We start from the raw sequence: 18,062 nt of genomic DNA on the forward strand, positions 1-18,062 counted from the left end.
AGGCAGCAACAAAGCCAAGTTGGATTTCCAAACTTCGAGTAAAATTTCAAAATCGGCCGTATCAAACGATCACATACAAACCAAATCAAGAAATACCCAAAGCACTAATTTCGCCCTTATGGAAAAAGTCAGTAACGCCCTTAGCAACATAACATTAGTCTTCGCCCCAATATTCCACCTGTAGTGAAGCCAAAACCCTTTCAAGTCGAAGTAGGTCAGCCAAAGTTTCAATATTTATAACACGTCTGTAATTTTCAAATTTCATTTCGGTCGTTATTTAATGAAGAGGGATTATTATTCATATCATTTGAGAAAAATACAACAAGCTTGTTAAAAAAAACACAGTTTATGTGGTAAGTAGAGAAAAGAGGAAGGGATTGATGAGAAGATTCAGTTTTAGGATACATCCAAACTACTTATTAGCTCATTAATTTTCTTCCTCAGCCAGCTCCATTATTCTGACAATTATTAAGAGAAGGAACTGTCTCGATTCCTCGATGCCAAAATAAACTTCCAGTCTAATATCCCTGTCAGTTGATTGTAATTTTGTTTGCTCTTTCAAATTTACGCTTCGGACGCCGCTTCTCTCAAAATCAAACCAAAACATCGAGGAAAAAACTATCAGCAGATCAGCAAAAAACCCTGCTTGAGTCGTAAAAAAACACAGCAGCACAATTCAACATCTTCGAATTTTTTCTAGAGAAATATTGGGCGCTTAAATAAGAGCCGCTTCAGCACATGGCAATGGATAATAGTCAAACAGTTGTCACAAAAACACGAATAACGTCGGGCAGATTGCTCATTGCTCTCAAGCGACTGGCAATCAGTTGGCTTTGTCATTAGCTAGCGGCCTAGGGAGGCCAGCTGTAGCCCCATTGAGGATGGGATGGGCATGAGCGGAATTAGCGGGATGGGGTGATCTCTGCAGTTGGGGGTGAGTGTTAGGAGTTATGAGTGGATATAGTGGAAGGGGGAGGTAGCGAGAGAGTGGGGAGGAAATGAGAGGGGGTTACGTGGGGGGGGGGGGGGTTAAAGGGAGGGGTCCAACTCTAAGAAACAACCGACAAAGGTCGGGCGAATTGGTCGCAAACCACTGACGAGCAGTTCGTATCGTCAATTGCGGCGGGGAGGGAGGGGCTGGGCTAAAGTTGAAACGATGTGCAGGGTTGGGCATTGGTACGTGAAGTGGATGTGGGGGGAGGGGTGAAGTGGGGGAGGCACTGTTTTGGAAGCATATCATGAATTTAGGTTTCCAAAACAGTTTCGGTGAATCGCCTACTTAGTTGGACTCTAGTGAGCCAAAAGTCTCTAAGAGAAATTAATGCCCTGTTTATCAGTGTAATTGAGGACAAAAAGTCAAAAGGGTAAGACGGAAAATTGGCCAAGCGAAATATCGCATTAAAAAAGGCCCGCAGGAGTAAAAAATAATTGCTACAAAATTCGTTAGATAGGAATAAAACACCTTCAAACGATGGATTTATGTCTCTTAAACTGCTTTGATGAATCACATACTTAGAGGTTAATGAGTCATAAGGTTCTCATAGATTTTCATTCCCTCCAGCATGAAAGTTAAAATGTTCAGACGAAAAATCGGTCAATCGAAAAATTGCATAAAAAAACGAGGCACTAATATAATTGCAGCAAACTCTATTTGATAGCAGTTAAAACTCAAATGAGGGAGTGTGAGCAGTAGCGGTTGCCAAATGAAGCTTGGAGGACTGGACGAGAGGAGGGTCCCGTGGACGGCGGAGTGTTGGGGGGGGGGGGGGGGGTGACTGAGATCAATATTAAGAACCGCCCTTCACACCACGAAATTGTCTTTAAATCGCTTACTTAGAGAAAAGTAAGGTGTAAGGCTCTAAGAGAAGCGCTCGGCCACTTAAAACCTTCCGGGCGCTTCCTGTTCATCCCATATTTGTGGACAAAAAGTTAAATGGGTCAGACCACAAATCCGTTGAGCAAAACAATCGCAAAAAAAGACTACATGACTAATACAATTGGGATCTATTCTGTTTCGGCCCCCAGTGTTTTTTTATATATATAAAAAAAGAAATACATAGTTAATTCCTTTGAGTATGAACTAAAAAGTACAGAACATAGTTTAAAGGCAATGTAGTAGTAAGAAGTATAAATGAAACAAATGTCACACATTGTGAAAGTTTAAAATTGTATTACTTTTAGAAAGTGTTAAAATATCAACAAAATGAGAGAGATGCATTATAATTTTGAGAAAAATTTTTAAAAATGCTAATTCTACAATTAACATTTTCGAAAAAAGAGAAAAGTTTAAAAAATGCTAATCCTCCAATTAACATTTCTTAGAAGTATAAATGACGCCCTAAAATTAAGTCAAAATAAGATTGAACATGAAAAATTTAAGATAAGAATTCAATTCAGAAACTGTTGGGTCTTTTAGAAACTCATTCCAGAAATGATTTTTATTGTAGTTTAGAGAGCCCGCTTTTTAGGGATATTCCGCCTAAAGGCGAGAGGTAAATCGTTATACCAGTCAATTGCATTTTTTGAAAAACAGTTCTGCATTATATTTGTTGTTTGATTTGCTCCAAATGACAGCTTGTTTGTACGATCATTCATTTAGCACTTAGGGTGGCTAACTTGAGTTCATCGAAAGGTGGTAGATCTGCTTTTAGAAGCTTTATAAGATATATAATAACCCGATACTTTATGAGGTATTCTACTGGTAAGATTTTGTGTATGATCTTGAGATCAGTGGTCCTATCAAATTTGGTTCTATTGAAACATGCCTTTATCCCCCCAGTTCAGTTGTTTATTTAGAGTAACTCGAAGTGATTTTTTAAGACCTGAGAACAGAACAATTTTGTAATGCAGATGACTTAAAACAAGAGCGTGCAGTAGAGCAGATCTAGTTTTTCTGGGAATATATTTTTGATGGAGTAAATGACCTTTATGCCAACAGCCATTTTTCTTAGTACATTTTTTATTTCTTCATCGAAAGAAAGATTACAGTCAATATGAACTCCCAAGTAATTCACAACTTTTTTCTCGAGAACTGTACATCCGTTAACAACAATTTCTTCGATTTTGTTCCTTTTAGGGGCTCCAAAAATAATGAATTCGGTTTTGCTTTCATTTACATTTAACTCACTTTTCTTGAAAAAGAGAATGAGTTTAGCAATACTTTTTTCAAGATGTAATTTTGATTCAGAAAATGTTTTTCTACTGCAAAGGATAAAAGTATCATCAGCGTAATGGATTATATTAGAATTCACATCGGTATCATCTTTCATATCATTTACATATATGTTGAAAAGCAGTGGCCCTAGCACATTACCTTGTGGTACTCCACGGTTAAGTGCTATCCAATTTGATTCATACTTCAAGAATTTGACTTTTTGAAGACGGTTTTCTAGATAAGATTTTAGAATTGTACTTGCTTGTTCACTAAGAACTAAAAGTTTAGTTTTGAGCAGAAGAGCAGGATGTGATATCGAATCAAAAGCTTTTGATAGGTCTAAAAAAGCTCCTGTAGCGATTTTTATTGAGATCATACCTGATTTTTTAAGTGCAATATAAAATAGCATCTGTAGTTGACAATTTTTTTTCTATATCCAAACTGTGTTGTTGCAAGCAGTTTATTCTTCTCTAAATAAGCTAATATTTGATCTCGAAGAAGGACCTCGAAAATTTTAGCCAGAGCTCCAGTAAGCGAAATTGGTCGATAATTTATCGGATCTTCAGGATCATCTTTTTTGAAAAGAGGCAACACATGGGCACGCTTAAGGTCGTCAGGAAAGAGTTGTTCAGTTAAGCATTGGTTAAACAAAAAACAGAGAGGTTCAGCTATGTGTTCTCTTGCATCTTTTCAAGCCCAAGCTGGATTGAGTGATGGACCCAACGGTTTTTTAACATTTAAATTGTTGAGTATATCAAATATCTCCTTGGTTGTCGTATACTTGAATACAAATTTGTTGTTGTGGCCTGCCGCATTATTACAGAATTGATACTGTTCTTTTTTAACCAAAATATTCACCTAACACTGAAAATTTATAGTTGAGAAGATTGGCAATTTAATTTCCATTGGTCAAAACCGTTCCAAGACTGTTTTTGAGTCTTGGTTTTTCTGTCTGAGTTTTGTCACTGTTTCTGATTTCGTTGATAAAAGTCCACTTTTTTCTTGCACTTTTTAAGTTTTGAAACACATCTAGCTGATGATTTTCATTTTCCTGATTCAAAACATTTTCGTTGTTATTATTTGATGTCTTTGTAAACTTTATTTACTTTATTTTTTTTATATCCATTGCTGATGTTGCGTTAGTTTAGGCTTGTCATGACGTATGAGGATGATCTTCTGTGGAGCATGCTGTTTAATTACCGTTTCCAATGACGAACAAAAGTTTTTATACATGATCTCAAGATTTTCTGATAAACAAAATGATCTGCAATTTATCTATCCAACACCTAGGGAACAAGCATTTTTAGAGTACTTTGTTTTATCAAACACACTTTTCTTGATAGCTTCTTTTTTATTTTTAACGGTTTCACCAATTAAAGTAAGTGTGGCTAAGTGATCACTTTTTAGCATCGAGTCTAGTGTCTGGGAACTTAAAAAAATTTCGCATATAACATAGTCTATTAGCGACTTCGTCCTTGATCTTTCTCTTGTTGCTAAAGTTGTATTTGAATTCAGTAAACTTTACGGCAAGATCAGAGTTTCTAGAAGATTTCCTTCATTGCAATCAAAATAATTGAGGTTGTAGTCACCTAGTAGAAAAAATTTTTTATTTTCAATCGCTGCTCTATCTAGACCCAAGGCTATTTCTTCCAAAAACAAATTTATTAGTTGTTTTTGGACAGTAAGCCAAATTCATCAACGCCGGCTTTTTGTTCATTTTACATTCTACCCAAACACTTTTAAAATAGTCTTTTGACATTGTCTCTAGATCATTTCGTGCTTTTGGATGACCTTTTTTCGGAACGAACAAAAGAATACCACCGCCTTCATTTTTCTCTTGAAGATCAGTACGTCGGTCGCATCTGGAGGACATTAAGTATTCTGAGTGTATCGACGACCAAAACGGAAAATCGTTAACTGATTTCAACCACGTTTCTGAGAAGCCCGAAATATAATTGTCACCTAGGTCAGATAGAAAATTCTTAAGGAGCAACCTTTGTCCGAGCACGCTTTGACAATTTTGATGTAGAAACAATACTTGATCGTTGTATTTTTTCATTAAGCTGGTAAACTGCGTATAATTGAGAGGTGGCCCTGGTTTTAATTCTACGTCACCTGACAAGAACAAAAGAAATCTAATGACAACCAAGGAGTAAAGAAAATTCCTTAACAGGCAGGTAAAAATGATCTTCTTTTTTGGATACGCATTATTATTAGACATGCACGATGACATCCTCTCAGGATTTATTGGTGTAGTAGCGAAAACCCAGCTCCTTTTTGATGTGATTACACACAAAATAAGAAGCAAAATAATGTGGAATTGAAGCTTCATTTTGAAACAATAAAAACAAAAGAAGACAAATCAAACCACGATTATTTAGCAAAACAATTATCTCGACTAGTATTGACCTCTAATATAATTGTAACTCAGTCTACAATGGTTGCGGTATTTTGGGTATTGATTTGGATTACGTTGGTTGTTATTCAGAGCTATTAAATTATTGGATGTGGGAAGAAACTGAGAAAGCACACATTTTTTTTCAAAAAAGAAACACCTTGTTTGTAATGAAAGACCAATCATAATACAAACTATCATAGCTTGGCATGGCTTTCATGAGGTCGTACACATTTGCAACTATGTAATTTTCATCACCTGCTAATGCATTTATTTTATCATTAAAAGGTTCAATGGTTTCATTAATATGTTCGTTTTTTGGCAGATTACGAATTGGAGGCACTTTCATTAGTAAAATATTCTAGGAGATAGCGTGTTTCTTGTTACATCAACCAAATTTGTATACTTCTCAGACAACTCGTCAATGTTTTTATGTTTTTCTTTTAGAATTGAATTCGTCCCGTCCTGAATGAGAACTGTTTTGGGCAAATGTTTTACAACTTCAAATTTTTTCACAGGTTGTTGAGCCTCGATAATCATGTACGCAGATATCTTCTGGTATAGTACTATCCCCCACCAAATTTTTAACCAGACTGCTTCCACTAACAAGATTTTGTGTTTCGTGGGGACCTCTTTTGGCTCAAAACGTCTTCCACGAACCTCTTGAATGATGGGGGGGGGGGGTATTTTGGTTCGGGATTTTACCTGATTCCTTTGGATCGTCATATGACTACTTTTTTTAAGCAAAAATTGACTTGCCGAAATAACAAACTCTTTGATAATTGAGTATTTTTCTTCAACTTTTGAAATAAATCTACATAAATTCGGTACAGTTCATTTTTATTATGCAAATTGAACTCCTCTTGGTTCATCATGTTGATAATTAAGATCTATTAAAGTTGTTAAAAGTATCAGATAAAAGTTGTAAGAATTAAGAACGAGATACAGGAAAGCTAAAATTCTGTTTCAATTTGTCTTTTTCTTCTTTAAGAACATATAAACAAAGCAAGGTCAACTGTTCGAAACGAGAGGTTGCGCTTTTGTGAGAGATTGCGCTTTTGCGATCCCCAGTTACAAATTCTACGTCGTTATATAGCACGTTACTATGTAAGAAAATAGCACGTGCGTTGGGGGGGGGGGGGGTCATAAAAAATTTATACTCACTAAGCTGGGGTCCGAAACAGAATAAATCCTACAATTGTTACAAATTATGGTCGAGAGCAATTAATTGATTTCACCCCAGAAGTCTTATTTTTAACCAATCGTCATTAAACAGTCATCCTTCCTAGATTTGTAAAGTTTTTAAAGTAACCTCAAAGATTTTTTATGATTGCTCAAGCCATTTATAGAATAGGGCCACTTATCATGCAATTCATCAAATAAAATGAGGGCGTAAGTTCAGCATCACAGCGGCATTAGCACGTGAGAAAAAAAACAAATCTTTTGCGCTTTGGGGTCTGAAAAATGTAAAATGATAAATGAGCGTCAGGCGACAAAGCAAATACAGAAATAAAGTATACCACAATATAGATATGTTCAGCTTACGTCTTCGCAGCAACCAGAAAAAGAATTTGTGCTTTCTGAGGCGGCTGCTGTTTTTAAAGATGTATCGGTCTTATACAATGTTGTAGCACATTGTTTATCTGAATGACTAACAGAAAGTTCCCAAATTGCCTTTGATGACGTCATTTTCACCCTGTTAGTCTTTGAGACAATCTCAACGGAGCCCTCCGGTACCCAAAACGTATTCATGATGAATGTTTGCGTTGCTTGGGGAGACGGAGAGAAGTCACCCAAACTGCGGTATTTCTGTGGCTGGATAAAAGATTCCTTTATTTTCTCAATTAGCCAGTTGGAATTGTGCGAGTCAAACTTATCGCGAAATCCGAGAGTGAAATTGCTGAAACCTCCCACACAAAAGAGAGCTGAATCTGAGACAGAAGACATCGATATTTGTTTGACAGTCAGCATTAAAGCGTCCTCTGAGTGCTCCTCAATTTCAACCTGCAACAAAAAATGCCTGTTTAGTTATTGTCACTAAAACCGCACGTAAATCGTTCACGAGTTTCAAAGAAATCAAGTTCCAGAGCTTTAATTCAAGCTCCAATTAGCCCAAGTCAAAATGCTACCTCTACTGGAAATAAATATCTACTTCATCGGTAAAATATTCGCACAACTTTTTATCAAAGATAAATGTAGACAAGGCGGCTCGTGCGAGTCTATTCGTAGCACAGTATGTCCCAACAAACGTCTCAAGCGTGTCATTTCTTTTTGTTCCGGATGAAGAAACCATAAAAATTATAAATTAAAAAACAACTTAAAGCAATTTTGTGGAACAATTTTAAGAACGACCTTTTATTATGTAACCAGCTTAACCCGTAAACACGTCAAATATTAACCAGCTGCAATAACTGAAGGCATAGTCGTATATTGCAAATGAGAACGGTTTCTCAGTGAAACCTGATGTTCAACAGAATTAATCGGGAACATATACCGACTAACGTCGGATGAATTGCTCTCGAAAGACCAGTGGGCAATTTATTTATTAGGGGGCGTTATTAAGAAATATTTGATGGGTGCGAAAACTCTCCCATCAGGGGTTCAAATACAGGACCTCCAAGATGTCAGACATCCTAACCACCAATCTAAAACGGCTCTGCTCTTCTTCCACTCACAGTTGCTTTCATTTCAGAATGAGAGCAACTTCAGAATGAGCGCAGCCAGAGATCAGTCAAAAATGGACAAGACCAACTAAGGTCAGGCGAATTGCTCTAGAACGACCGCCAAGCGCAGTACGCAAAACGACAATAGTAGGGGCTGATATGGGGGGTTGTTGTTGTGGGGGGGGGGGGGGTTGTCGGATACTTATACCATATATATAAGTCTCCAAAACAGTTTCTGTGAATCGCATACTTCGAAACTAGTGAATTGAAAGAGATCTTGATGCCCAACGGGCGCTACCTGTTTATACCGTTTTTGAGGACCAAAAGTGAAATGGGTCAGACAAAAAATTGGTGAAGTGAAAAATTGCATAAAAAAGAACAACACGACTAATATCATTGACACAAACTTCGTTTGAGAGCAATTAAATAATTTTTTCAGTATTGAGTCGTTTAAATGCTCGCTCAAAAACGTCACCCAAAAAGTCAAAAACGTTCCAAAAAAAACTGCCACGCGTTCTTTTCATCACAAAAGAGACACAGGTTTAGAATAATTGCTTCAAACTCTATTCGACGTCATTTGAACATAATCGACTATTGTCGGACAAATTGCTCGCGAACAACAAGCGGGGCAATTTACTTAAGACAGGGCTGGAGCCTAGCTAAATTTTTAATTGTGAAAAATAATCCAAGTAAACAAATCTTCGAAGCCTTTTCTTACGGCGAGCAAGACTTATGCATTCAGGCATTTGTACGGTCCTATCGCTTTAGTTTTAGCAACACTATTTTCTAAATTAGTGCAATTTAGATCACGCAAATCTCGAGAATTCTGACTTGAAAAAGAAGTTAACTTGAAAAAGAAGTAAAGAGAAAAAATATTATACAACAAAAGAGCAAAAACAGACAAATTAAAATTTTGCCGAGAAAGACGCACGTTTAAAATAATTGTTTGAGGACTTCGTTCGAGACAAAAAAAATCAATAAAAAAACAAAAACAACACCCTAGGCGGCAGCCTGCCGGAAAATAGCCCCTGTATCTTCGTAGACGCGTAGTCTAAAGAAGATAAAAACAAAAAAACCGAAAAATGAAAAGTTCTCTTTGCTTAATAGTTGCTGGAATTTTAAATTTTGACTATGAATCTGTATAACTTATTACTGCTTCTATTAATTTCACTGAAATAATCAGAGTGACACTCATTTTATTGAGTGAGGTAAGTCATGCATGATCCAACTCTAATCAACTAAATGACCTTATAACATTGACCGAAGCGAATGAGAAATTGCTTTGAAATAATCAAAGTGACACTCATTTTATAGAGTGAGGTAAGTCACGCAAGATCTAAATCTAATAATTAAAATGACCTAAAAACTTTGACTTAAGAGAGTGAGAAGTATGTTCACGCCCGCAAACGCCGTTAAAGGGAGGAAGAGGTAATTCAGAAAATTTGATTTTTTTTCAGCTTTGCTGTGTGAACCAATGCAGAAAGAAAAAAGCGCGTCAGACGACAATACAAAAAAGCTACCAAAAACGCAATGCAGCTCCACTCAGATTACAGCTTCAGAGGTCTAAAAAATTTTTCTTCCGCTTCGTTCTATTACCAATGCCACTACCAGTATATCCACAAGACAATGTAACAAAGGCGATTTAAATCGGACTCAAACAAGAACAACTCATTTTTTTGAAAATGCATTGAAATTTTGAGTTGCCATACCCAATAAGTTTTCAAATATAAAAATAATGCGATTTTTGAATTGATTTCAACAGGGCTGCCTTTTTTCAGTCAATACTATCTGCAAAATAATATTACGAATGGAAACCCAATACCAGCAAAGTAAATTGACTGAAAAGAAACTTAACAGAATTCAATAGTTAACTAGCTTTCTCAAATGTTTGAACCTCCATGCTGCCGCAATTTTTGACAATTGCTGAGTTTTTGATCATAAACATCTTCGTTAGAAAAAACCTCCCTGGCAGGAATGTCTTCAAAATGCAATAATTATGAAAAATGTGCCCAAATTTCTCATTGAGTGAACACAACAGAAAACACTTCAAACATGGCATTTGACAGAGACCAGCAAAATGAGATCTATGTGTTCCAGAGAAGCAAAAGAATATCTGAAAACAAGGCAAAAATGCACGAAACAATGTTGCGTTCAATTATAGATAATAATAGAAAAAAGATCTCCTTTAATCTAAGCAAAAAAGGTAAAACTTCAACGCCATAGTTAGATATTTTTCGATCAGCTTTTTTAAACTTTAACATCTTGATAAACATCACGCTTCAATACGATTCAGAGACAAGGAACAGCCACTTGAGTTCACAGAAAAACAGAACACAAGTAAAGAGATTGAGATCAGAAAAAGAAATAAAATAAAACCTTTATATGAATGGAGTTTACAAAAATTTCTGAAAATGTTTTTAGTGAAGATTCTTTGCCTAGAATGGTTGAAGAAAACACATCAGACGGTGGTTGGGTACGAACCCCAACCTCCTGAGTCCGATTCCTTCACCTCGACAGAGGCAATAACCACTCGGCTATCAGGGCCTTGTCATCGTATCTATAACAATCTATCAATATTCTAGAAAAAAAACGCAAAAACGGCCAAAAATCTGCATAAAAAGACACACTCGTTTAAAACAATTGCTTCTCATTAGATAGCAATTAAAATTATGAGTTCATTTGACCTTAAACTAATTCAAATCAAACTTAGGTTTTATAGTACCAAAATTCAATTTAGCAAATTGAGTCACGAATAATCAAAATATAATCAAGCAAATGACCTAAGAACTTTGGATAAAGAGTGAGAAATTATGTCACGCACGTAAATGCTGTTAGTGAAATTCTTTTGAAAATTTCATTCTAGAAAAATCAGATAATTAATTTTGCCACCAAGTCCCGGAACATATTCGCCAATGATGATAATAATCCCGGTCGAAAGTGGAAAACAATTTTAAAAAACAACTGGCAGATTGCGGGAAAATAGCCACCGTTGACCCCACTGACAGCCTTTGGGATTGATTTAGTTAGAAAAAAAAGATAAAATTATTTGAAGACACCCTAATCTTTTTTTTATTAAAACTCAATTACTTGAAAACGCCTCACGTTAAAAAATTTAGCTCGCTGACGAAAAATTTTTCAGACATCAATTTTTCGTCTCGAAAACATAACCCACTAACACTGGAAGAATTGCTCTAGAAAGGACTAGCGGGAGCTCGAATCTATTTCCGCCTGCTTCAGCCGAGGGGAGAGGAAGTGTGTAACTATATTCACTGAAGGGGCTCCAAATGACGTCATTAGAAGCTATTATGAACCACTACAACCACTAAAAAAAACCTCAAAACGAAAAACCCATTTCGGTGCGATTTTCATTTGACTTTTAGAAGTGACCGGCCAACATTTGAGTTCAGCTGAAGACACTTGTGAATAAGAGGGAAATTTAGATCGAGCAAAACGAAAAAGTCAGGGGCGTAAAAGTCACTGGAAAATTCAAAATGGTCAAGCAAAAAATTTGCATAAAAAAGACTAAAACGTTTACAATGATTGCTTCAAATTTCGTGCGAGAGAAATTAAACAGCGGTATGAAAAAGGCACTCTTTTCTCAATCCACTTCTTATTGAACATTTTATTCAATCCAAATATTTTTTTAATGTGTTTCATTCCCTGCTTCAAAATTCACTCTATTGATAGTTAGAATTGATTTAAAAAACATAGCTGGCAGATTGCCAGGAAATAGCCGCAATAGATTCGTAGATCGGCAGTCTAAAAAACAGTAAAAAAGACAGACCAAAAAAATTCGTCTTTTCATTGAGGGCTGATCTGTTATATTTTGATTAAAAATCTGTATAAGTTATTGCTGCCTCTATTAGCTGATCTCTAATAACCTTCATTTAGAGTGCCATACCCATTTGACCTTATCTCTTTGAATTAAGGTAAATAAAAGTCAATTTCAAAGTGAGGAAGTCATTTTTGAGAGTGAGGTATATCAAGTGTGACCAAAAATTCCACTAAGAGCGAAAAATGACGTCACACATGCAATTCAGTTGAAATTGCATGAACGAATGAACAAAAAGTGGCTGTGACGTCATATGGTCGTAACAAAAATCGTGACGACGAAATAAAAAAAATAGCAGGACGCACAATTCAAAGAATTTTCATTGACTAAACAGAAAACTAGACCTTGAACGGACTATGAATATATCGGGAAAACCATTTAGAAAAAAATCCGATCCAAACAATTAAAAAAAAACAGTAAAAATCAACGTGAAATTGCCGCATGTGAACAAAAAACCACTAGGGAGAAAGCGAATTTTTGTTCAAACACCGTTTTCTCACTCTTAAAATTTAGAGCGAAAAAATTTCACGCCGCAAACCCACTCGCTTTTTCGCTCCACTTCCTGTTTCGGCGTGACCAAAATCACTACTCCAATTTGACTTCAAAAACTATGAAAATGTGTGAACAGATCTTAAAAGACAGCGCCCCAATACAATTCAAATTCTTTGAATTGTAATAAAAAACCAAGAGAAGGCCAATAATAGTCCCAGCTATCGCTCTGCGGCTATTAAAGACACTTCTCCAATACCCATTATCGAGTCGTAAAAAGAAGAACGCCGAAATAATAGCTGTTTAGAGGCTGACGGTGGCTATTTAAGTAGATTCCTTACTTAGCTAAAGGGGGAAAGCTTTTGGGGAAGTTCTCGTTTTGCAATTTTTAACTTTGGAAATAAAATACACTCTTCAAGAGCTCTAATATGAGACCCCTCTTATCTCCCTGAAATACAAAAAAATTGTTGTAAACTTTACTGAAGAAAAAAGCGATGGCTTGACATATAAATTCCCCCATTTCTAAAGAAATGATGGAACAGGTAGCATTAGATCAGGAAAGACATGAACAGAATTAAGACTAACGTATCGAGAAGTTTCCAGGGGAACACAGATAGCAAGATTTTGTATGGAGAACAAAAAGTAAATTCTGGTTGAACTGCGTCGAGAACCAACAGACGGAGAGGCGTTAGAACCAGCCTTGCCACTTGCAGTGGTGGTGCCTTCTTTTGAAACATTTAAGTTATTCTCTTTTTTCAAATTTGTCTTTCCCGAAATCTTCCTCGTTGAGTAGGACGTGAAAGTCTGTGCCATTGTGCTGACTCCTTCGAACCGTTTCTCTCGCTCTCGTTTGAAATAGTCAAATGCATTTTTATATGTTATGTAAATTGTGAAAGCATGTTCTATGGCCTGAGGTTTAATGTACAAATTAAACTTCATTATCTCAACTTTTACTGCTTGCGAAATTTCGCCATCGTCCCTTTCTTTCGGGAAGTTTTCAAAGTTAACGTCAAATTTAACAAACGCTTTCTTTCTCAGCGTGAGCTTATTACAGGCCGAAATCGGCGGTGGGTCAAGTGACGCCACAGATGGTGCAGACCTAAATAGCGAAGTTTTTCCAAGGTTACCCAGGATAACTTCAACTGACAATCGTCCTCTGGCTAGCATCGTCATCAGTTTTTCTCTTCGTTTGGTATATACGTTTCCATTTGGGAAATTAAACAACTCAATATCGGTTGAGTCCAGATGTAGCTCTATGGTCTGACTAGTCGGAGTTGTGGACACTATCTTTAGGCTCTGAAACAAGGACACAAAACGAAACTGATCTAATGCCAATGACGAAATAGCTAATATCCAGTGAAAGTGGAAATTGAAATGGAAAGTGAAATATCAAGTGGAAATCGAAGTGGAAAGTAAAATATCAAGTGGAAATTGAAGTGGGAAGTGCAATATCAAGTGGAACTCCTTCATTGCCCTGATTTTGGGCGGTAAAAATTGATCACAATGATTACTTCCGATTCAAAAGGCGCGCTCTAATAAAAAATCGATAAAAATTCTCTCTCAAACCATTAGTTGGAAATCCTTCACTTTTGATACCAAGATCTGAAAATCCCCCCCCCCCCCCCCCCCCCCGTTTAGTGGTTATATAACGTATAGCTCCCTAATTAAGAACATAACCGAATAACGTCGGCGAATTGCTCTCAAACGAATGGCGAGCGGTTGGCTTCGTCAGTAGCTAGCCACGGTTTAGTGAGGCTAGCTTTAGATTATTTGAAGGGGCGTAAGATGAGCGCAGCTGGGGTGCTCCGCAGCGGGGGTGCAAAACTGGATTGGGCGGACTGATGTGGGGGCGGTGGGTGCGTGGGGGTGTGGGATCAATTTCTAAGAACCGCCCTCCACACCCTTCACATCCAAAACAATTTCTGTTAATCACATACTTGATGACTAATGGGCTGAACGGCTCTAAGAGAATTTTATGCAAACTGGGCGCTACCCCTTTATCCCGTTTCTGAAGACGAAAATCAAAGGTTTCAGAAGAAAAATCGGCAAAGCCAAAGATTGCATAAAAGAGACAAACAGGATTAATATATTTGCAACAAATTGCTTTTGAGAGCAATTAACAATGATTTCACTTCCTAAAAAGTGCCTGTTAAGTCATTAATGATTAAAAACACATTTATACTATAACTGATTGTTAATCAGGATCAGAGATGATCATGACATTACGCCGCATAACAGCAGCTGAAGTGCGGCATCAACAAAATGAGAGAGAGAGATAGAGTGCGAGAGAGAGAGATAAAACGTGAACGAGAAAGAACAGGAGAGAAAGCCCAACCGACAGAGAGAGAAAGAGAAATAGGAATATTTTCCATAATGGGATCAGAGATGATCATGACATTACGCCGCATAACAGCAGCTGAAGTGCGGCATCAACAAAATGAGAGAGAGAGAGATAGAGTGCGAGAGAGAGAGAGAGAGAGATAAAACATGAACGAGAAAGAACAGGAGAGAAAGCCCAACCGACAGAGAGAGAAAGAGAAATAGGAATATTTTCTATAATTCGACTCTGCAACCTCTAGCCGTGTTAATAAATAAACCCGAGTCATCAAAAAATAGTGATCACCATTCCAATAACTCTAACTATGCAGCAGCTTATTATCAAACCTCGGAAGAGGTCCCAGGGGCCCAGTGCCGGAAAAATTCAAAACATGAAAAAAATTGCAAATATTTTTTAAAAATTGCTTAAATTCGTGATATTAAAATCTTGAAAAACATTCCATTACATCTATAAACTGGGCAGTAACATATTATCAAACCCTAGAGGAAATTCCGTGGCTCTTGAGGCTAGGGAAACCTAAAAAAATGGCGAAATTAATAAAAAAAAATACAAGTTTCGTAAAAAAAAAGCTAAAACTTGCTATGTTAAAAAGTTGAAAATTATCCATGACCATCAAAAAGATTCCAATGACTTATTATCCAACCCTAACGGAGGTTTTCTGACCCTTGAGGCTCAAAAAACCTGAATAATAACTAGGAATGTCAAAAATTTGAAAAAAAAGCAAAAATTGTCAAAAAATGGGTTAAAATAGGCAAAAAAATGTCAAAAAATAGGCAAAAAAGCTAAAATTCGTGATGTTAATATCTTGCAAGTCATTCCATTACATCTGCAAGTTATGAAGTAACCTATTTTCAAAACCTAAAGAAGGTTTCTTGGCTTTTGATGCTGAAAAACCCAGAAAACGAGAAAATTTTTCAAAAAAAAGCAAGTTTTATCAAAAAATTGCTAAAATTTGTGACATTGAAAAAAATGAAAAACTATTCCATAGCCAATAAAAATTGGCAGTATATTATTATCAAACCGCTTAGGTTGATTCTGGCCCCTAGGTTTTCTGGCCCCTGGGTCTGGAAAGACCTGAATAAGGAAATATTAAAAGTCAAAAAAATTGAAAAAAAGCACGTTTTGTCAAAAAAAATGCCAAAAAAAAATTCGTGATGTCAAAATGTTGAAACCATTCCATAAACATTAGCAACTATGCAGTGACCTATTATTATAACCTAGAGGAGGTTAACTTTACACCTAAGGCTAATAAAAGTAAAAACATAGCTGGCAGATTGCCAGAAAATAGCCGCAATAACTTCGTAGATCTGCCGTCTAAAAAAAACAGTGAAAAAGAGAACAAAAAATCGTCTTCTCATTGAAGGCTGATATGTTAGATTTTGATTAAAAACCTCTATAAGTTTTTACTGCCTCTATTAGCTGCTCACAAATAACCGTCATTTAGAGTGACACACACCCATTTGACCTTAACTCTTTGAATTAACGTAAATAAAAGTCAATTTCAACGCGAGGAAGTCATTTTTGAGAGTGAGGTGAGCCACGCGTGAGCAAAAATTCAATCAAGCGCATGAACAAAAAAAACTCGCTCCACTAAGAGCGAAAAATGACGTCACACATGCAATTCAGTTGAAATTGCATGAACGAATGAACAAAAAGTGGCTGTGACGTCATATGGTCGTAACAAAAATCGCGACGACGAAATAAAAAAAACCAAGAGAAGGCCAATAATAGTCCCAGCTATCGCTGTGCGGCTATTAATAACAAAAATTTTCAAAAAGCTTTAAAAAATTGTGCAAAATAGTATAAATGTGCGTGTTTTTAGCGAGCAGCTGATGAGGGGGGGGGGGGGGGGGGGGTTGGTGAGGGTAATAGTGGGGGGGGGGGGGGTGGTCAACAGTGAAGGAGTCTTCAACCCATATGAACCGTCCTTCACATCATAAGTATAAGTCTCAAAAACAGTTTGAGCTGAAACAGCTGACAGGCTCTAATAGTTCTTAATGCCTGCTGGGGCGCTACCTGTTTATCCCGTTTTTGAGGACCAAAATTCAAAAGCGTCAGACGAAAAATTGGTCAAGCGAAAAATCGCACAAAAAAGACCGATAGAACTATTATAATTGCTACAAACTTTGTTTGAGAGCAATCAATAAAGGTACCATAATGGGGGCTATAACGGGAAAGACCCGAAAATCTTTTTCTCTTCATACCTGTTTAATAATCGGTACCGCATTTCTATGCTACTAGTTAGGGTGGCTGACGTGTTATTATACATCAAGGAGATTTACTCACATCCAGTTCAAACTTAGCGTGAAGCATGAACGGAAATTGCTTTTTCTGACGATTGTTTTCCACTGTAGTAGTAGTAGTGGTGATGATGTGGAATATTTTCTTTTTCGATTATGGCAGAATCCGAACCAAGCTCATCCTGCTCCTCACTCGAAGTGTCCTCCTGACCAGTTGCTTGTTGCACCAGATTCCACCCATTTGGAACAGACGTCTCTGAAACCTTAAAAACAACTTGTTCCGAAAATTTTCTAAATGTGAGATCAAATCAGAGAAGAAACAGGAAAAATTTGGATCCTCTTGACCTTTATGACACATACGTTGTGTATAAATTATGTCTATTTTTGTAACACACCATTAATAGCTGCATAACACAAGAGTTTGGGTTGTAAAAAACGCACGAGCCGTTTAAGAATATGGAGAAATCAGAAAACTTTACGAAACAACTGGTAGGTATTGGTTGTCTTAGCAAAACCCGTACTCGATTATTGAGAACACATACCACAAACTATGCATAACCATATAGCTGACATATTGCAGGAACAGCAGAGAAAAACACGAACATGCTGCAGAGTATAGAGAGCAACATATTTAGAAAATAAATTGACAAAGTTATCTACGCCGCTCAAAAGACTATGAAAAGAGCTTTTACTCAAGAAATTTAAATAGCTTGCTCAATTTCATAACGCAGAATTATTTTTCTCAGGGAGCTTTCATTGCATATGCGTTTCTTTGACATTAAACGAACTCAAATTTAGTTGGAGTTTTAAGTGCACAGCTCATAAAGCTGAGTGAGATAAGTCACGCATGATGTATACGAATTTATAACGTGCTCGTGTTCTAATATAATTTAAACAAAACCGAATATGTTGTTACCCATTCAAGTAGTCTTATTAATGACAGTTCCAACT

The 18,062-nt window shown here is 36.7% G+C and overlaps 1 protein-coding gene across 2 annotated transcripts in view; it reads right to left on the minus strand.

Moving 5' to 3' along the window:
* LOC142342770 (bridge-like lipid transfer protein family member 1) overlaps positions 1–17,312 on the minus strand; it is a 166,090-nt gene extending 148,778 nt beyond the window's left edge. For both annotated transcript variants that reach the window (XM_075394337.1, XM_075394328.1), the window contains exons 1-3: positions 17,158–17,312; positions 13,119–13,829; positions 7,206–7,553 (exon numbers count right to left, since the gene is read on the minus strand). In XM_075394337.1, the coding sequence (XP_075250452.1) occupies positions 7,206–7,553; positions 13,119–13,829; positions 17,158–17,184 (1,086 nt within the window). In that variant the 5' untranslated portion in view covers positions 17,185–17,312. The remainder of the gene's footprint in view (positions 1–7,205; positions 7,554–13,118; positions 13,830–17,157) is intronic.
* Between the last annotated feature and the right edge of the window lie 750 nt (positions 17,313–18,062).

Source organism: Convolutriloba macropyga, chromosome 1 (genome assembly GCF_964194025.1).
Source record: "Convolutriloba macropyga chromosome 1, txConMacr16.3, whole genome shotgun sequence".
NCBI lineage: Eukaryota > Metazoa > Xenacoelomorpha > Acoela > Convolutidae > Convolutriloba > Convolutriloba macropyga.